The sequence below is a fragment of the Zalophus californianus genome, chromosome 17, assembly GCF_009762305.2.
Source record: "Zalophus californianus isolate mZalCal1 chromosome 17, mZalCal1.pri.v2, whole genome shotgun sequence".
Lineage (NCBI taxonomy): Eukaryota > Metazoa > Chordata > Mammalia > Carnivora > Otariidae > Zalophus > Zalophus californianus.
Window position 1 is genome coordinate 51,884,361 of NC_045611.1, and position 20,578 is coordinate 51,904,938.

The 20,578-nt window shown below is 55.3% G+C and overlaps 1 protein-coding gene across 6 annotated transcripts in view; it reads left to right on the plus strand.

Annotated features, from left to right (window-relative positions):
• Nucleotides 1-20,578, plus strand: part of BICRA (BRD4 interacting chromatin remodeling complex associated protein) — a 76,661-nt gene that overhangs the window by 41,556 nt on the left and 14,527 nt on the right. For 2 of the 6 annotated variants that reach the window (XM_027619486.2, XM_027619488.2), the window contains exons 2-7: nucleotides 9,858-9,958; nucleotides 11,181-11,226; nucleotides 11,312-11,354; nucleotides 13,493-13,558; nucleotides 15,425-17,386; nucleotides 17,969-18,145. In XM_027619486.2, coding sequence (XP_027475287.2) covers nucleotides 11,186-11,226; nucleotides 11,312-11,354; nucleotides 13,493-13,558; nucleotides 15,425-17,386; nucleotides 17,969-18,145 — 2,289 coding nt within the window. In that variant the 5' untranslated portion in view covers nucleotides 9,858-9,958; nucleotides 11,181-11,185. Of the gene's footprint in view, nucleotides 1-3,353; nucleotides 3,408-9,857; nucleotides 9,959-11,180; nucleotides 11,227-11,311; nucleotides 11,355-13,492; nucleotides 13,559-15,424; nucleotides 17,387-17,968; nucleotides 18,146-20,578 lie in introns of those variants that run through there. The other 4 variants (XM_035725270.1, XM_027619490.2, XM_027619487.2 and 1 more) reach the window with 3 other exon arrangements.

Genomic DNA, 20,578 nt, shown 5'->3' on the forward strand with positions numbered 1-20,578 from the left:
TTACATCTGCAAAGACCTTTTTTTCCAAATACGGAAGACCACATTCACAGGTCCGGGGTCGTAGACATATCATTTTGGGGAATTACTATTCAATGTGCTACAGATGCCCTGAGAAAAATCAGAAGAGGGCAGTTTCTGGGCATTGTGGTATGTGAGGTCCACTGCAGGAACTCATCACTCAGTGTTGGACCCAGGTGTGTGGGAAATGAGCTGAGTTTTCTGCGATGCTTCAGGACAGCATAAGGGGAAGAGGGCATAAGAGGTGGGGTGCTGAAGGTCCTTGCAGGAAGTGTACCCCTGGGGGTTGGGATGGGGGGCAGCTAGCCAGCCCGGCACCATCATGTAGTTCCCACGAGCCTGGAAGCCTGTTGGCCTGGGTTCACATCCTGGCTCTGCCATTCTGCTAACTGAGTGACCTTGGGCAGGTTCCCTAACCCCTTTGTCTGCCTCGGTTTTGTCAGCTGTGAATTGGGTATGAGGATCGTGGCACCTACTACAAGGGATTGTTGTTAAGAATGAAATGTAGGAAGATGGAGCACTTAGAACAGCACTGGGCACTTTGTAAGCGCTCAGCAAACCTTGGCTTTGGTGATGAAGAGGATGATGAAGCATGAAGTTGTGGCATTCAGGGGTGGAGGGGACAGACCCGGACCACTTCCAGTGCCTGGACTTCCAAACACCAGGGAGCCATGTGAGGAAGGCTCCTGAGCAGGGGTGAGCCTTGTGGTCGGGCAGGTCAGCCTGGTGGCCGGTGAGGAAGGGAGCCTGGCCAGGAGGAGGCAGGCTTTGTGTTGTCGTTTGTGCGTGGTTTGATTGATGTTTTTACTGGTGGACTTGAACTGTCATTGCCTGCTCCAATTTGTCAGTGCCGGGCAGAAATGTAGGAGGTGCTGAGTGACACCTGTGAGTGAATGAATGAATGAATGAATGAATTTAATAACATTAATAACATTTAAATAACATTTAAAACACGTAACAGGCAGGGCGCCTGGGTAGTTGAGTCGGTTGAGTGTCCGACCCTTGATTTTGGCTCAGGTTATGATCTCAGCGTTGTGGGATCGAGCCCCACGTTGGGCTCTGCACTGAGTATGGAGCCTGCTTGAGATTCTCTCTCTCAGCCTCTGCCCCTACCCCCACTCACTCTCTCTCTCTAAAAATAAATAAAAATAAAATAAATTTAAAATTTGTAACAAGCAGTAGACCATTAGCACGGACTAGGTGGTCCTGGCGTGGTGTGGAAGGGTGATCCTGCAGGCTCCCTGCTGGGCCAGGTGTCACCCTGCAGTTGCTGGGTCCTGGGGGTGTTTCAGGACATCCCAAGAGGCCAGGTGGAGTGCTGGGGGCTCAAGCAGCGTTTATTTGCCAATCAGGGTGGAAGTGTTTGAGTATTTTAACAATAGGTGCAATCGGTTGTGAACAAGGGTAGTATTAACACAGGCTGGGTGGATGGATAGATGAAAAACGATGGGCTCTCTATGTGAGCAGGGACAGTGGCTGTGGAGAGGAGGAGAGCGCTTGGGGAGGTTTGGGAGGTAGAGTGATGGATAAAACTCAGATGGAGTCAGAGGTGTGAGGTCAAGGTTGGTCGTTTGTCTCTGAAGAGGGCTGTTATCAGTTAGCTGCCGCTATGTAACAAACAACCCCCAAACTATCGCTGTTTAACAAATTATCCACAGGGCGCCGGGGTGGCTCAGTTGTTGGTTAAGCGTCTGCCTTCCACTCAGGTCATGATCTCAGGGTCCTAGGATCGAGCCCTACATCAGGCTCCCTGCTCAGTGGGGAGTCTGCTTGTCTCACTGTGCCCCCCCCATGTATGCTCTCTCTCTCTCTCTCTCTCTCTCAAATAAATAAAATCTGAAAACAAACAGATTATCCACAAAGGTAGTAGCTTAAATGAACAATTGTAGTATGCCTGGGTTTTACAGGTCAAGAATTTGACATGGGATTTGACAGTGGGTCTCTCTTCCACAATGTCTGGGATCTTGGCTGGGAAGACTGAAAGCCTGAGGGCTGAAGGCCTGTTCATACACGTGCGCGGCACCTGGGCTGGAATAACCTGATGATGGGACTTTCTTTCTTAAGATTTTATTTATTTATTTATTTTTTGGGGAGAGAGAGAAGGAGCCAGGGGGGAGGGGCTTAGAAAGACACACCATCACTTCTGCTACATTCTGTTGGCCAAAGCGAGTCAGCAGGCCAGCCCAAGGTCTAGGTGTGGGGTGACAGACCCCATCTCTTGGTAGGAGGAGCTGCCAAGAGTATGGATGGGACCAGGGAGAAGAATTGCCGGCCACTTTTGCAATCAGCCACAGTGATCTCTTTTTCAGATCCCCTTTCCACCAGCCCTGTTCCATTTTGCTGAGCCCTCTCAATCAGTGACACTCAGAGGGCAGTCCTTGACCCATGGAAGCCGGAGAGAGTCCTTGTGATGGGTTGCAGAGATATCTAGAAATGCAAGCTAAGTGATCAGGGTATGTCTGACTGCAAATAATGAGAAACCCTAATAGTGGTTTGATCTGTAAGGATTAAGAAGTCTGGAGGCGGGGGCGCCTGGGTGGCTCAGTTGTTAAGTGTCTGCTTTGGGCTCAGATCATGATCCCAGAGTCTGGGATCGAACCCCGCATCGGGCTCCCTGCTCCATGGGAAGCCTGCTTCTCCCTCTCCCTCTCCCCCTACTTGTGTTCCCTCTCTCGCTGTCTCTCTGTCAAATAAATAAATAAAATCTTAAAAAAAAAAAAAAGTCTGGAGGCAGGCAGTGCAGGAGGAGTTGTTAAGAATCCAGTCTTTTTCTGTCCTCCCAAAGGCTATCCTCTGTAGGTGGGCTTAACTGCCGTAGGTTTATTGCCTCGTTGTTGCAAAATGGCTGCGGCAGCTCCAGTCTTCTCAACTATACTCGAAGCTGGAAGTGGGGAGCAAAAGATTTTCTCCCTAGAGGAGCTCTGTCTTTATATTCTGGAAGAAAAACTGTCCCTAAGTCTGTGCCCTTTGGCTCTTCCTATTTGCAGAACCATAGCTGCCTTAGCTTCAAGGAAGCCTAGGAAAGTGAACGTTTGATACAGGGGATAGGAGTGCCGCTGGTGTAGTCTAATTATTTTCAAGCTATTTTGACCACAACCCACAGTAGGAAATACGTACACACACAGACACACATAATTGAAACCAATCTCACAAACTGATATTTAACGCTTACCCATGGATGAGGCCTTTTAATATTTCCTATTCTGTTCCATTCCGTTTTATTCTATACTATTTAATTAAAAGGAAAAAAAAACTCCTGGTCACAACCTGCTCATTTGATTTCACAACCCTCCAAGGCGTGACCCATAGTTTGAAAAAGACTGACTCAGAACAGGCTTTGTTTACATCTTGGAGTTGGCAAGTGTTACCCTGAACGGCTTCAGGCTTCTGTGAGTAAGGCGAGGGGAGGGCTGGGGAAGTGGTGTTTGGAAGACAACAGTTAGGCTTTGCCACATCGGCTTCTCTTCCTATCCCTTCCTGTCGGCAGAGGATACGGTTCTGTAGACTTGCATGTTGGTTGCCCATCAATCCCCCAGGGGTTGCTAAAACTCTTCGCTGGGAAATTAGAACGAGCCTGTTTCTGGAGCCGAGTGGAGGCTTTGAATCCCGCGTCCTGCTAGGCGACCTGGCTTGTGCGCGGCTCCTGATGACAATGCAGAACTCCCCGCTCACATTACCAGTGCAGGAGACATTCACACAGTTTCTGGAAGGACACTTTGTCATTGTTGCGTCAGGCCTGTTCTCCTGAGCTGCTTGTGGTTTTTTGGTCCCAGCTTTTCCTGCTTTTTATAGCGCGGTGGTGAAGAATGAGGTCTCCAGAGTCACAGGGTCTGAGTTCGAATTTTGGCTCCCCCCCCCCGTGTGGTTTTGGGGGCAAGTGTCCAGACCCTTCTGAGTCCCAGCGTCCTGCGCTGTGACGCTCGAGACAGTGTCCCTCCTGCCTCACTGGTGACAAGGAGGGGGTCAGTGGGTATGACGTTAGCATGAGGCCCAATACAGGGAGGCACTGGGATGGGGTGGGGGTGCTCTTCGGGGTGCATCGGACAGCTCTGGCTGAGTTTGTGCAGTAGCAAGCAAGCCCCGCTTCTCCGGGGCTTTCAGTGGCAAAGGCTCGTTTCGCGCCCTCGTGGATTGGCTGTAGCTCTGTCCATGTGTCTGTCCCCTTTGTTCTGGGACTCAGAGCCAGGTGATAGCTCTTAAAGCTTCTGCTCCACAGGGGCTCAATATATCCACTCCCATGTGGACAATTTGGGGCTGGCAACTTTGCACACTAACTGTGGCCCCCCGTCACTTTTTTTTTTAAGCTTTTGGGTATGCGTGTGTTGAGGAGAGGGGTGTCCAATGCCACCCCTGATTGAGAACCACGAGTCAGGCCCCCCAGGGCCAAGGATTGGGTGTGCTTTTGCTCATTAGGGTATCCCCAGGCTGGGCACACAGTGAGCACTTCGTAAATGCCCTTTCTACCAGGCTGCTCTGGACAAATGAACGGATTTGTCTGATGACCTCTGTATGTTCATTTCTTCATTCCCCGAATATTTATGGAGCTCCTCCTATGTAAGCACGGGCATCCCGCAGGGGAACAAAGCAGACAATAAACAATCAGACATGATACTTGGTATTAAAAAGTCTTTTTTTTTTTAAGTAAGCATTTTTCATTATGGAAAATTTCAAACGTGCACCAAGTAGAGAGAACAGCCAAACGCAGACCCCCCCCCCCACCCCGGTCATGAACCACCTTGATCCATTTTCAGTTGCTACCACTCTTGCAGACCAGCTTGCTGCAATGATGGAAATGTTCCCAGTCCATGCTGCCCCACACGGTAGCTACCAGCCACGTGTGGCTGTTGAGCACTCGAAACGTGGCAAGGGGGATTGAGAAAAACCTTCATGTCATTGAACTTTCTTATGTGAATTTAAAAAAAAAAATCTTTGATACTCCTCATTGTCCTTTTTAAAAATTTTCATGGTTTTTTTTATCGTGGTAAAATATGCATAACGTAAAATTTACCACCTTAGCCATTTTTTTTTTTTTTTTAAGATTTATGTAAGTCATCTCTCCCCCTGCCCATTTTGGGGCTCGAACTCATGACACGGAGATCAGGAGTCCCACACTCCACCGACTGAGCCAGCTGGGCTCCTTCCCCCACCCCCCCGCCCCTGCGACCTTATAGCCATCTTTAAGCGTGCAGTTCAGCGGCATTGGAACACTCACCCTGTTGTGCAACCACGGTCCCCATCCACCTCCAGAACTTTTCATCTTGCAGAACTGAAAGTCCACACCCACTAAACAGTACCACCCCATCCCCCCTTCTCCCCGGCCCCTGGCGGCCACCATTCCACTTTCTGTCTCTGGGCACGTTACATGTTGGATCATGTAGTGTGGGTCTCTTTGTAACTGGCTCGTTTCACGTAGCGCGATGTCCTCCCGGGTCATTCGGGTTGTAGCCTGTGTCCGAATGTCCTTCCTGAATAACATCCCATCGTAAGTCGCCACCGCGTCTCCATTCATCCATCGGCGTGGGCTGTTTCCACCTTTTGGCGACTGTGGATAACGCTGCTGTGACTTTGGGTGTGCTGAGATCTGTTCAAGACCCTCCTTTTTCAGTTCTTGGGGGGCGGGGGGGATATACCCAGAAGTGAATTTGCCGGAGCATATGGCAGAGTGCTATTTTTACCATTTTGAGGAACTGCCAGCCTGTTTTCCAGCAGCTGCACCATTTTACATTCCCACCAGCAGTGCACGAGGGTTCCAATGTCTCCACGTCCTCAACAATACTTGTTGTCTGGGGTCTTTTTGTTTTGTGTCGTGTTTGATAGTAGCCCATCCTAACGGGTGTGAGCTGGTGTCTCCGGTCGCGACCGCATTGCCCGAACGATGAGTGATGTTGAGCGTCTTTTCATATGCCTGTGGCCGCCTGTGTATCTTCTTCGGAGAAATGTCTTATTCAAGTCTTCTGTCCTAATTCCATTGAATTAACCTGAATTTATACGTAGCTGCATGTGGCTGGGGGTCAGCCGTATTGGTCGGCACAGGTCTGTATGCCCCCCGAACACCCACAACTAGGTTCTTTTGGGGGGAAATTGGACATTTTACCGTTTCACCCCTAAATATTTCAGGGTGTGTTTTTAAAGGGTAAGGACTCTAAAGAAAAAGAAAAACAACACCATGATGCCATTATTACACTATTTTTACATTATTTTTTTAAGTAGACTCCACGCTCAGCGTGGAATCTAACGCAAGGCTTGAACTCACGACGCTGAGATCAAGACCTGAGCTGAGATCAAGAGTCGGACACTCCACCGACTGAGCCACCCAGGCGCCCCCATCCACTTTGAATCTTAATCACAATTTCTTAATATTGTCAAATACCCGGCCAGTGTTCGAATTCTGTCTTTCAGCAGCTGGTGGGTTCATTTGTGTCCTTCAAGTCTCCCTGTGACTGCTGGCTTGAGGGCTGCAGTATAGCTGGCTAGCCCCGCGCAGGCACGTTTCCTTGGCTGTCTTTGGCCCATGGCCTCTCCATAACCATTCTGTTCAGCCTCACGTATCTCATCTGAGAAATGGGGGTAAGAACGGACCTGGAAGGATCCGAGGAGCCTTGGTGCCTGGTGGTTTAAGTAGGACCGTGTGCATGACCCACAGCCGAAGCAGGTGGTATATAAAGCCTTCCAGAGGTGCTCAAGGGTGACACGGGGCAACTGGCAGCAGGTGGCCAAGCCAGAGCTCGGGGACTTTTTTCCAGCCTGACTGGGCTGGGGCCAGAAAGCTTTCATCTCACGTTGCCCCGTGAGATCCTCTTCACAGCGTCAGTTGAAATTATCGCAGTAGTATACATCACTCACAAAATACTTTACCACGTGCGAAGATTAAAGACATTCCTATGGAACAATCCCGCGGCGGGGGGGGGGGGGCGGCGCATACCGTTATCTGAATTTTCCAGGTGGGGAAACCGAGGCACGGGTGTGGGGGCATTAAGTAACTTGTTGTAGGCACACAGCTAGTAAGTGGCAGGGCTGGGGTGGGCCCTGGGGCGGCTAGCTGCAGAGCATACCACCCCGCCGTCCCACAAGGGACCTTTATCAGTCTAGGTGCACCTGATGCCCGCCATGAGCACTTGGTGGGCCACTGGTGCCCCGCCACCTCGGAGCTGTTGGCTGCGCTGGAATCTGAAGCATTTATTCCAAATGTAACCACTCTGGCCCCTCTCCCAATTTCTGACCTCCTAGACCCAGGGTAGGTCCTGGGAATGAGGGTGAAGACAGCAGGGATGAGATGAGACAGGGTCAGGGAGGCAGAGGGTGGAAGCTGGAGGCCGCTGCACCTTTGCCCTTTTCTTGTTAGCGAACTCACAAAACAGCAGGATCAAGGCCAGTATTGATGCCAGGACTTACTCTGCACAAACCGCAGGCCCTGTTCTAAGAGACTCTTCACCGCCACATGAGACATGAGGACTGTGATTCCACCCATTTGACCAGTGAACACACGGAGGCCCAGAGAGGTGAAGTCACTTGCCTGGGGTCACCCAGCCCATACATGGTGGAGCAGGGACCGGAACCCCTGACTCCAACCCCTGTCATTTCATGCTGGACCTCTTGGCATCAACCCGATAGGAGACATGGGAGGCGGAGGTACCAGACCTGCTGATCACTGACATACCGTTTTCTTTTTATTATGGAAACTTTCCAGAATGTACAGAGTGATGAGAATGGTACCGTGAAGCCCCCAGGTACCCCTCACTCAGCCTTAACCGTTATCAACATCCTGCCACACCCTGTCGTTCCCCCCCCCCCAATCCCACTACCACTTGATGGTGACGATTTGGGTTTTTTTAGAGCTTTTTAAGGTCAAATTTACATGTTTTGAACTTACATGCGCAAATCTGAGCTGTGACATTTTAAACCCTCACGAAACAGGCACCCCATCACAAGGCAGAGCATTTTCCTCTCGTCTAAAACCAGCCCCCCTTCATTTCTCTGCTGTTACTGGTGGAATGAAAATGCACAAATGGGATCACCTGGGTGGCTCAGTTGGTTGAGCGTCTGACTCTTGGTTTTGGCTCAGGTCTAATCTTATAGGTTGTGAGCTTGAGCCCCATGTCAGGCTCCATGCTCAGCATGGAGTTGGCTTAAGACTCTCTCTCCCTCTGCCCCTCCCCTGCTCAAATAAATAAATAAATCTTAAAACACACGCACATACACAAATTAAAAAAATCCTCACAGAGACATACATTCACCCGCGGGCCCCATTTGGAGAGTTCTGATCAGGAAGCACTCGCTCCTGGCTCTTAATTCTGCTGGCCCGAGGTTTGCAGAGCTTGGGCCACACCTGAAACTCAGCGCAGGGGGGAGGGAAGACCCCACACAAATCTGGCTGCTCTGGCAAAGCCACCTTGGGTGCTCGTGGACACCCCCAGGCCATGGCAGTGCACCCGGAATCTCGCTGGGACAGGATCCCATGTTCCTGGGTCATGTGACAGATGGCTTCTAGATCTTTCTGAGGCCTGGGCCTGCTGAGCAAGAGGGGAAGCCACTGGGTGCTCCCATTCCTCTCGCTTTTTTGAATCTGAACTATTCCAAGCATTCTTAAAATGATAACAAAGGCTGCCACCCAGCTTCATCTTATCTTGACATTTTTGCCATATTTGCTTCAGATTTTAGAAGAGAAACAGCATGATGAGAGGAACGAGAGGCACATGCATGGGATAGCAGTTAAGGGCGGGGACTCTGAGTGAGTCTGCCTTGGCTCAAGCCCCAGCCTGGCCGCTTTACCAGTTGAGGACTCTTGGGCGTATTGCACACCGTTCTGAGCCTCCGTTTCCCCATCTACGGAACAGGCTAATAAAAGTGCCTGCCTTGCAGGGATCTAGAGAAGGTGAAATGGTTCATACCGGTAGAGCGCTTAAAACCAGTGATGGGCGGGCACCAACATCGTGGTCATCACAGCTGTGTCCATATTTGTGAAGCTGCCTACTCGTGAGCACGTATAACCCGCAGATCAGTACCGATGCACTTCCCTGGTCACCAGGGGACTTGAGAAAAGTCGGAGTGGCCCCGAGTGTCTGTGCCCGCTGAGGTTGAACAAGGCCACGCTTTGCCTTCTTGGTTCAGCTCCCATATTGTTGAGTGCCATGGTTTTCGCATCTTTGTGCTCTTTGTGGGTGGTTTTGCTGTTGAAAACGGCTCCCAGCGTAGGACTGAAGTGCTGCCTGGTGTCCCCGAGTGCAGGAAGGCCAGGATGTGCCCTCCAGGGAGAACGCGTGTGTTAGATGAGTATCCTTCAGGCACGAGTGCACAGAGCTGTTAGCCGTGGGTTCGGTGTTAACAAATCAACAGTTTATATTACCTTAGGTGTCTCTAAACAGAAACACCAGTAGACTGAGGCTGTGTATTGATGGGTTGATGAGAATGTGAGCAAAGGCTCGCAGGAGGCCACCCTGTGTCTCCCCCCCACCCCCTACCCGCCCCGGGATCGGTGGCGTGGAATTCACGACCGCGTGCTCATGGCAGCTGTGCAGAACACAAGTGCCTCAAATAACGAGAATCGACTGTGTTTTATGAGGTCCAGGTGTCAATAAATTATATCATATGACGTTCTACCTTGCTGTAGTACGTGTGGCTATGTAGCGCCCTACCCTGTGCTCTGTGTGTGCCTATCGCATATGGGATCACGTGTAGTGTTGTCTCACCTGCTCCTAAACTTGTGTTTGACCCCTTCTTTTCTTACCTCTTTACACGTGGCCTGGTCAACCCCTCTCCTGGGCTCCCCACTCCCTCCCTCCCTCTGCCCATCCTTCTCCTTGTCACGGACTTCCTTACAGCCTCCCTTATTCTCTCCACAGCTGGCCCCCGAAAGGACACTCCCCAAGTCCCCAGCCGGGGGCCCTGCGTAGACCTGGAGTGGACACCCCCTCCTTCCCTTCATGATTCGTTTGTAGCGCAGGTAACCGGCCAAGGGTCCCTGTTCGTGCCTGGAGGGGTGCTTGTCCCTCATTCCACCTCCCTGGGCCCACCCTGACCCCCAAAAGAGGAAGGAACACTCCTTCTTGGCAGAGCCTGACTTAGCCAACACCCTTCCGCCCCTCCCCCTCCGGCCTTGGGCCCCCTGGGTCATCTGGACCATCCCCCTTTCTCCATGCCAACTGCAGGTGGGATCTTCTCCCCATGTTCCCCTTTTCTCCAGATTCTCTGCAGGTCTTTCCTTTCTGTCCCCTTCCCTTCTCACCCAACCCCTGCCCCGGGCTGGTCGGAGAGGGCAGGGCTAGTAGGCCACTGACCTCGTGGTGACACAGGAAGAAGGAAGCATAGGTGGGCCTGGGATATGGAGCTGGCAAGAGCCCATTGTCGCCACTGCCAAGTGCAGCCAGTGCCTGGGAGGGACCTCGAGGGATGGTCCCCATGGCCAACGCTGGAAGGGAGAGTCATTGGTGTGCGTGGAGGGGGGTGTTCCCGCCAGCTTTGCATGGCGTGTTCTAGGCTGGGCGTGTTGACCCAAGGCCCCAGGGTGTGCACGTGTGTGTCCCACAGCCCTTGGGAAAGTGTGTGTCACAGTGTCGCCCCACCTGCGTGTTTTTGTCAGAAGGGTCTTTTGCCTTCATCGGATTCTCCAAGGCACTGTTCAGAGAAGAACCTGAACAGTTCAGGACCGTTCACACACAGGGCAGACCCCTGTCACACCCCGCTCTGGGCCAGGCCCCTTCCCAGGGAGGCCTGGCAGCCCAGGCTCTGGGCCAGACTCTGGGTTCAAGGCCTGGCTCTGCCCCCTGCTGGCTGGGAAATGAATGACGAGCTCTGGGCCCCTGTTTACTTCTCTGCAACACGGGTGGGGGTGGCAGGACCCATCTTGTGGGGTGCCATGAGAATTAAAAGAGTTACGGGTGTGTGAAGCACTCAGCACAGGCCTGCACGTGATCAGGGCTCACTCAGTCTTGGTGGATGTCCTCATTGTGGGCATCAGATGCTGGGGAAGAGGTCGGGGGAGGAGGAGAAGGCAGCTGTCTCTGGCTGCTCACCACCCCCACCCACACCCATAGGCTCAAGGGAACAGAAACTCTGACCTACCAGAGACCTTGGTTCCAAGGAGGGGTCCTGGAAGGGAGGGTCCTGGCACACTGCCTACGTCTAACCTTGTCCCCCTTGCTCCCTTCCTGCCCCCCCTGGTTCAGTGGCGATGGATGATGAGGATGGGAGATGCTTACTAGACGTGATTTGGTGAGTAACAGACTCCCTCTGCCCTCCCTGTCCCCCCCTGCCCTGCCCCTCACCTCCTCAGTGTCTCTCCCCTTCTGTCTTTCAGTGACCCTCAGGCCCTCAATGACTTCCTACATGGATCCGAGAAGGTGAGTGCTGGGGCAGGCAGGGGCCTCCCCGGGGTGGGGGGGCTGAGAGACCTGAGCCCCTGATTAAGTAGACATCTGCCTCTTGCATTCTGGGAGCTGGGCCCTGGGGTTATGGCAAGAGCAGAAGAGATGACAGATCCCTGCCCTCATGCCATACACATTTCCTTGGTAAACAAAGTACTAACTGCTAAAGGTGATCGCAGACAGAACCCTGCAGTGTAGGATAAGAAACAAGAATGTCCCCGGCACAACGAAAATGGTTTAAAACAAAAGGGGGGGCAGGGACAGTGGCTTCTTTAGCTAGTGTGGGCAGGGAGGTGACCTTGAAGGCGACCTTGAAGGATCAGAGGGAGGCACCCATGGTGCTCTGGGCAGGGGAAGGGCAGGTAGAAATGCAGGAAAATTTGCTGTGTTCGAGGAACAGAAAGAAGGCTGGTGGGACCGGATGGAAGGGGAAACTAGTAGTGGTGAGACCAGAGTGGACAAAAGTCACAGGTCATGCGGGGCCTGGAACAAAGTGGGGGAGAATGGAAGTGCTGAGCCACGGGGAGTGTATCGGCTATCTAGGGCTGCGTAACAAATTGTCCCAACACTTAGTGACTTAAAACAACTTGTTGGTGCTCTCACAGTTTCTGAGGGTCGGGACTCGGGGAGCAGCTTAGCTGGGTGCTTCTGACTCGGGGGTCTCTCCAGAGGTTGCAGTCAGGATGTTGGCTGGGGCCGCCGTCATCCAAGGGCTCGTCTAGGGCTGGAGAACGTGCTTCCCTGATGGTTCATTCCCACGGCTGTGGGCTGGAGGCCTCAGGGCCTCACCACATCGGCCTCTCCCTGAGATCCTTAAGCATCCTCACAACATGGCAGCCAGGTTCCCCCAGGGTGAGTGACCCAAGGGAGAGAGCCAGGAGGATGCTCGGGGCCTCTTATGATCTCGTCTCTGAAGTCACACACCATCGCTTTTGTCACCTTATATTCATTAGAAGCAGGTCACCAACCCAGCCCACACTCCCAGGGAGGGGAGCGGAGCTCCACATCTTGGAAGGAGAAGCACAGATGATCTGTGGAGCAGGGGCGAGTGCAGTGGGCTGAGGGTGACCAGGGCTGTGGGATGGGCAGCGGAGGGGGTGCCAGGCCCATACTGCTCTGGCACCAAGGGTCCCTTTGCTTCAGCCGTGCCCTGAGCCAGCCCCTTGCTAACCTTCACTCTTCCCTTCCCACCTGGTGCCAGACCCTGCCGAGCCCCCCCCTCCTCCTCCCAAGCACTCCCCTCTCTCCGTCTGGGAAAGGAGGATGGGGGGCAGTGCCCGCCTCACTGAGCTTGTTACCGACAACAATATGGACGGCATAATGATAGCGTATTAGGTGATGTTTCTCGCACAGAGTCGACTAGACCTGCTGGTGGAGTAGATGTCGAGGAGGAGAGTGTCAGGTTAGCTCCTGGATTTGGGCCTGAGCAGCTGAGTGGGTTGTGTCTCCAGAGCTTGGGAGTTTGGGGCAGACTCCACAAGGAAGGCTGTTGGCCGTGCCAGGCTGGGGCTCTGGAAAGATGTCCAGGTAGAAACCGGGAAGGCTCTGCTATGGACAGACATTCAGCAGGCACTCGTGTGGATGCCAGGCCCTGTTCTAGGTGCTAGAGACGCCCCTGGGAGTTGGACAGGTCCCTGGCCTCCCAGAGATGGGCTCGGCAGGGTGTACTGGGTGGCCGGGTGGTGGGGCATGCCAGCTACTTGGGCTGCATAGAGAAAGGAGTGGCTTAGTCAGGTGGGACGGGCGGCTGTTGGGAGGAGGCGGTGACCGTGACCGGTCCTGAGGGATGTGCTGTCAGAGAGGTGAAGGGGGAAGGCAGGGGCACAGCTTGGGCAAAGGCATGGAGGCAGGATCCTAGGGTTCCAGGCAGGCATGTTGGGAGAGCCTTGGACTCCGTGCTGGGCGCACCTTGGGTTTTAAACATGCTGCCAAGCCCCGTTCTTTGGTGCCTCTTCTCTGGAGATGGAGTTTCCTGTACTCCTTGCACCCCCCACCCCCCACCCCATCTTTGTCCTTTGGTCTAGTGTAACTTTAAATTGGTTTTTGTTCTAGAGCAGGGCCTGCCCGCCGCCTGGCTGATCTTTGACCTTGGGTGGGGGCGGGTCTTGTTGCAGCTCGATGGTGATGACCTCCTGGATAACCCCGGGGAGGCCCAAAGTGCCTTCTATGAAGGTCCTGGGGTAAGTGGCCCAGGGGTTCAGGGAGGGCCCCAGGCTCTCAATCATGGCTCATGTTGCCCCTGGTGGCGGCCAGCAGGAGGGAGGCCCTAACAGCGAGAGGGAAGGGGCCATGACCATCCCCCTGGGGCACCTCGCTGGGGGGTTGGGGAGGGCAGTCACTGACAGCAGTGTGGGGCGGAGGTGGGGCCACAGTGGAATGCCTTGCCCACGGGCTCCTCAGAGGAGGTGAGGGAGGGTCCTGGGTCCCGGGCCTTGGGGATCAGTTGCTACAGAGCGGTCCTGGGCATTGAGGCAGATGCTGGGGTTCACCGGGGACACTCTTCTCGGGAGCAGAGGGTGTGGGGGCCTGGAGGCCTGTCCCTGCTTAGCCATCATGGTGGGGTGTGACCTGGGGGAAGGGGATCGACTGACACAGACTGCAGTCTCCCATCTGGAAAACGAAGGCAGGGGTGATGAGCCAAGCCCAGAGTGGGGAACGTAGTGGACATTAATTGAGCACCTACTGTATGCCTGACTGTGCCAGCTGTCCTTCCCTCTTCTTCCTCCCCTCTGCTGCTTCTCCCTTCCTCTCCCCAACCCTCCCCCCTCCTCGTTCTCCCTTCCCCCCCATCGCTTCTCCCCCCTCCCTCCTGGTCATTATAACTGTGATTTGCTGAACACTTACTATATGCTGCCAAGCCCCTTTCAGTCACTTTTATTTAATGCCCACAACAAGTATAATAACGTATTAATTCATTCAAAATAATAATTCATCTTTCATAGTATAAATACCTATAAAGTCCCTGGTCAGGTTCTAAGCCTCCCATATGTGAGGTCAGCGAAAGTCACGACCATCCTAGGAGGCAGGTTTGGTTGTAGCCATTTAGCGGTGAAGAACTCAGAACCGCCTGATTCTGGGTTGGGGGCCGAGCAGGGGCCCCCTCCTCCCAAGCACTCCCCTCTCTCCGTCTGGGAAAGGAGGATGGGGGGGCAGTGCCCGCCTCACTGAGCTTGTTACCGACAACAATATGGACGGCATAATGATAGCGTTAGGTGGTGTTTCTCGCACACGTGCTAAGGTGCCAGGTACCATGGTAAGCCCTCCATGTGGTTGAACTCCGGATCTTTTAAACTCCCAAATTTTGATCTGTTATCTGGTCAAATATCAGTGGGGATTACATGCTCTAAGCATAATTATCGCTCATGTGGTATTTGCTCAAATGATCACACGTTTATCGATTGTGTTCATTCTGGATCGCAATCCGGGACAGCGTGGGACGCAACGTGGGAAGACGTGTCAGACTCAGCGCCGCCTGCACAAAATCAGGTTCAGGGCGGTAGCTGCTCCTGTCTTTAACACAGCCGTGGTCTCTTATCCAAAACCTTTGAGGCCAGGCGCGTTTCAGATTTCGGAATTTTCCAGATGCTGGGAAGGTGATGCAGAACGTCACATAGCATGCTCACACACCTTTCTGTGGTCAAGAAGAGTCCCGTTACGTGGACAAATCATGGCCCTCCCCGAGCGCTCCACGTCACTTTTGGTCAGGTTTTGCTATCAAAAGAGTTATGAAGACATTTGCCATTTTCAGGGCCCTTTTGAGCTTTGGAATTGCAGATTAAGTATTATGGGCTTTTATGGCTCTTTAAAAGATGGTCTTTATTCCATTCTGCTGACATGTACAGACCAGGAAATAGGCCAGACTGAGCAAGCCCCAGGTTGTATGGCTAAGCGGAGCTGGGATTTGAACCTAGGTCCAGCCACTTCCAGATGGAATATTCTCTCTGCCCATACTGCTCTGGCACCAAGGGTCCCTTTGCTTCAGCCGTGCCCTGAGCCAGCCCCTTGCTAACCTTCACTCTTCCCTTCCCACCTTACCCGGCCTCCAGCTCCATGTGCAAGAAGCTTCTGGCAACCACTTGAGCCCAGAGCCCACGCAGCCGGCCCCCAGCGTGGACCTCGACTTCCTGGAGGATGCGATCCTGGGCTCGCCTGCCGCGGGGGGCGGTGGCGGGGGTGGCGGGGGCGCCGACCAGCCCTGCGACATCCTCCAGCAGAGCCTCCAAGAGGCCAACATCACTGAGCAGACACTTGAGGCCGAGGCCGAGCTGGACCTGGGCCCCTTCCAGCTGCCCACCCTACAGCCTGCGGATGGCGGAGCAGGCCCGGCGGGTGCCGGAGGGGCTGCTGCCGTGGCCGCTGGGCCCCAGGCCCTGTTCCCAGGTGGCACCGACCTGCTGGGGCTGCAGGCCCCGCCCACCGTGCTGACCCACCAGGCCCTGGTGCCGCCCCAGGACGTGGTCAACAAAGCCCTGAGCGTCCAGCCCTTCCTGCAGCCTGTGGGCCTGGGCAATGTGACCCTGCAGCCCATCCCAGGCCTCCAGGGCCTGCCCAACGGCAGCCCTGGGGGCGCCACGGCGGCCACGCTCGGCCTGGCACCCATCCAGGTGGTGGGCCAGCCCGTCATGGCACTCAACCCGCCCACCTCCCAGCTCCTTGCCAAGCAGGTGCCCGTCAGTGGCTATCTGGCCTCAGCAGCCGGCCCCTCAGAGCCAGTGACCTTGGCGTCCGCCGGCGTCTCGCCCCAGGGGGCTGGCCTGGTCATTCAGAAGAACCTCCCCACCGCCGTGGCCACCACACTCAACGGGAACTCGGTGTTTGGAGGGGCAGGCGCAGCCACGGCAGCGGCCAGTGGGGCGCCCTCAGGGCCACCGCTGGCGGTGGCCCCCGGCCTCGGCACGTCACCGCTGGTCCCGGCGCCCAACGTGATCCTGCATCGCACGCCCACGCCCATCCAGCCCAAGCCTGCCGGCGTGCTGCCCCCCAAGCTCTACCAGCTGACACCCAAGCCATTCGCCCCAGCAGGCACCACACTCACCATCCAGGGCGAGGCGGGGGGCCTCCCACAGCAGACCAAGGCCCCCCAGAACCTGACTTTCATGGCAGCGGGCAAGGCCGGCCAGAACGTGGTGCTGTCAGGCTTCCCCGCACCTGCCCTGCAGGCGAATGTCTTCAAGCAGCCTCCTGCCACCACGACCGGGGCCGCCCCACCCCAGCCCCCTGGGGCCCTGAGCAAGCCAATGAGCGTCCACCTCTTGAATCAAGGCAGCAGCATTGTCATCCCTGCCCAGCACATGCTGCCGGGCCAGAACCAGTTCCTGCTGCCAGGCACACCCGCCGTCCAGCTCCCCCAGACGCTCTCTGCCCTGCCCACCAACGTCGGCGGGCAGATCCTGGCGGCCGCGGCCCCCCACGCAGGCGGACAGCTCATCGCAAACCCCATCCTCACCAACCAGAACCTGGCGGGTCCACTGAGCCTGGGCCCCGTGCTGGCCCCCCACTCTGGGGCCCACAGCGCAGCCCACATCCTCTCGGCCGCCCCCATCCAAGTGGGCCAGCCGGCGCTCTTCCAGATGCCTGTGTCCCTGGCCGCAGGCAGCCTGCCCACGCAGAGCCAGCCGGCACCCACCGGCCCCTCTGCCACGACCGTCCTCCAGGGAGTCACTCTGCCCCCCAGCGCTGTGGCCATGCTCAACACCCCTGATGGGCTGGTGCAGCCAGCCACCCCTGCTGCCACGGGGGAGGCCACGCCTGTCCTCACGGTTCAGACAGCCCCCCAGGCGCCACCGACGGTCAGCACCCCGCTGCCTTTGGGCCTCCAGCAGCCACCGGCCCAGCAGCAGCCCCCACAGGCCCCTACTGCTCAGGCCGCCGCCCCGCCTCAGGCCACCACCCCCCAGCCCAGCCCAGGCCTGGCGTCCAGCCCCGAGAAGATCGTCCTGGGACAGCCGCCCTCTGCCGCCACCACGGCCATCCTCACTCAGGACTCCCTGCAGATGTTCCTGCCCCAGGTAACTGGGGCTGGGCAGGCGGGGATGGGGGGGGGGGGGACGGAGGAGGTGGCCAGGGCAGGGGCAGGGGGTATGCTGCAGAGAGGGGCCAGGAGCTGGAGCTGAAACTGTGTGCAGTGGAGGCAGCGACTGGGGAGGGTCTGGTGGGCTAGGGAGAGCGTCTCAGAGGTGGCACCCCTGCTCCCGGGGCGTGTGTCCCCCCTTGGTGACAGGGACTGACAGACAGACAAGGAGGCTGGCTGATGGACTGACCGTCCTCCTGCTGGAGGGCGTGAGAATTGCGGAGAGAGTGGGCAAGACATGGACGGACAGACAGACGGGGCGGGAGGCTGTGGGCGAGGCGGAGCTGGAAGATTGGCAGGGCCCCGGGCAGACTGAGCTGGGGTTGCGGCCTCCCTGCCTGGTGCCTGGACACCGGGGCTCCCGGCCGTCCTGGCCTCTGCGCCCAGCCTCTCGAGTGCCCCTCTGCCCGGTTCCCACCACCCCCTTCTCCGGAGCCTTGGGGAGGCCGGGGTCTCGGGGTGGGGAGGCTGTGGGACCGCGGGGTGGCCCTTCTGACCCTGTGCGGGCTGCCCATTTCAGGAGAGGAGCCAGCAGCCCCTCTCCGCAGACGGCCCCCACCTCTCCGTGCCCGCCTCGGTCATAGTCAGCGCCCCGCCTCCCGCCCAAGACCCAGCCCCGAGCACCCCCATCGCCAAAGGAGCTGGCCTCGGCCCTCAGGCCCCCGACAGCCAGGCTTCCCCAGCGCCGGCCCCCCAGGTAGATGAACCCCAGCAGCCTCTGTCCCAGCTCAGACCGAGCCTTGCCCCTGCGACCCCTCCTCCCGCTCCCTCCTCCCCCGCTCTGGCTGCCCTGCCTGTCTCTCTGTCTTGCTGGCTTGGGAAGGGTGCTCCTTCGCTCCCCAGAGAGTTCCCGAGGGTCTTCTGACAGTCATGGACTCCCCCTGCAACCCTGGGGGAGCCCACACTCTAGGCAGAGGTGCACACAGCAGGCAGGGAGTTCTCATTTTCATATCTGAATAAGCAGGACATTCAGAGGGTTCATATCTCCAAAGCTACCAAAGGTCTCGCTGAAAAGCCCCTTCTCCAGAACCACAGCCCCCTGCTTTCCCGAGGGCAGTTTCTTGCAGCCTTTCCCACGCACGGACAAGGAGAATGGCATCTGGATTCTTTCCCTCCCGTGGTTGCAAACACGGTAGCGCACTCGGCAGTTTCGCACCTTTGATCATTGAAAGATTCATCTTGGAGACGGTACTTCGTTCTTCCATAGGACCGCACGGTGCTCTGGCTGTGTGGATGCGCTGTTCTTTATCTCCCCAGTCCTTGTTGTCAGGCAGTCAGGCCACTTCTGATTTTTTGCTGCGATGAGCGAAGCCGCAAAGGATGACTGTAGATATGTCATTATGTAGGGTCAGTTCTCAAAGAAGAAAGCGCTGGGCCCGTCAGAGGCCATTTGCACTTGGGGCGTTGACAGATGCTGCCAGATTGCCCTCTGTGGAGTATCAGTTGGTTTGCCCTTGATCATCAGTCTGTTGCTTCTGCTTGTTCTTCTGCAACCTCAGCAGCGTATTGAACTTAGCCAATCTGGTCAGATGAAAAGTGGCTCCTTATTTTGTTTTAATTTGCATTTCTTTTACTGTGAATGAGGTGGGGCAGGTTTTCATAGATTGAGCACTGTTTGTGTTTTCTCTGGAACTGTTGGCCCATACCCCTTGCCAAATTTAAAATTGGGGTCCTTAAAATTACTGGTCCTTTTCTTGTTGATTTGTAGAAACTCTTTACATATTAGGAAAATTAGCCTTTGTCTCCTATGAGTCGTAAGCACGTGAGAGTTTAGAGAGGGCCCCCTTTTGTTGTGGAGGGGGGATGTTGTACTCATTCAGAAAGGACTGGTGGATGGGTAGAGGAGGTTGGTAAGAGGTGGAGGAGGGAATGACATTCAGCAAGGTCAGGGTGACAGAAAGCAGCGTGGGCTTTGGCCTTAAACAGCCATGATTTCACTCTCAGGTTCTGCTACTTGCCATGTGACCTTAAGCGACCAGTTTCTTCTTTCCTTAAACAGATTATTTGGGGAAGAACAGCACTTAGTATGTGCCTGGCCTTGTGCTGCCCTGAGCAATTCCCCGTAACTGCTGAACCCTTGATTACCTCATCTGGAAAATGGGAATAATAGTTTCTTAAAGGCCTATTAGGAGTAAGTGAGTTAACATATGCTTAGCACAGAGTAAGCCCTCAAGAAATATTTATTATCATTATTATTGTTGTGGGGTATAACAGGATCAGGTCCAGAATCACAGTCTTAGAGGGACTCGGGACTGAGATGGCCTCAAGCCATCTCTCCCCCAGGAGGAGAAAGAAGCAGAGGTGGGGGAGAGACAAGAGGCCAGGAGCCGCCTGGCCTTTGAACAACTCCAGTTGGAAGCAGCATCTCTAGAGTGGGTCAGATGCTGCTGGCCTGGGTCCCTCCAGCAAGCGGCCTCTCCTCCCCGAGCCTCCCATGGTCAGCTGTACCAGGGGGTTTGTAGAATTGGGTAAATCAGTGGAGGAAATCATTTATTGATGAAACCAAGCACACGCACGGGAGCCCGCCCTGTGCTCACCATGTGCTGAGTACACCACAGTGCAGTCAAAGGGAGAGAATGTTCTCGAAGGAGTTGTGGGTCAGCTGCAGGGAAACAGCCCGAAAGATGAAAGCATTGAAGGGATCAGGGTCCCCATGAGGAAACAGGGGAGGAACCCACTCTAGGGAGAGTAGGCAGGAACCACCTCAGGGAGGGGGATGTATTTAAGCCAAGGCCTGAAGGAAGAGAAGTTGGGGGGGGGCTGGCAACAGCATGTGCAAAGGCCCTGAGGCAAGGACAAGCTTGGGATATCAAGGAATGGAAGATAGGCCAAGGGGAGTGGAGGGAGGTCGGGTCGGAGAGGTTGGCAGTGCCTCGTGGGCCAGTGAGTTTGGACCTGGCCAAACCACTGGAGAGCTTTCAGCTGGGCCGTGGCATGGGCTGATTATATGATTTTCAGTGATCCCTCTGACTTCCATCGGAAAATGGTTTGGTGGGCAACGAGAATGAAGTCCCGAGATCCTCATGGGACAAGATGACAGGGTTTCAAAGACCAGGGTGGTCACAGCGATGATGAGGGACATTGGAGGATTCAGGGCATAATCTGGAGCTTGCTTCAGGGATTTAGAGGC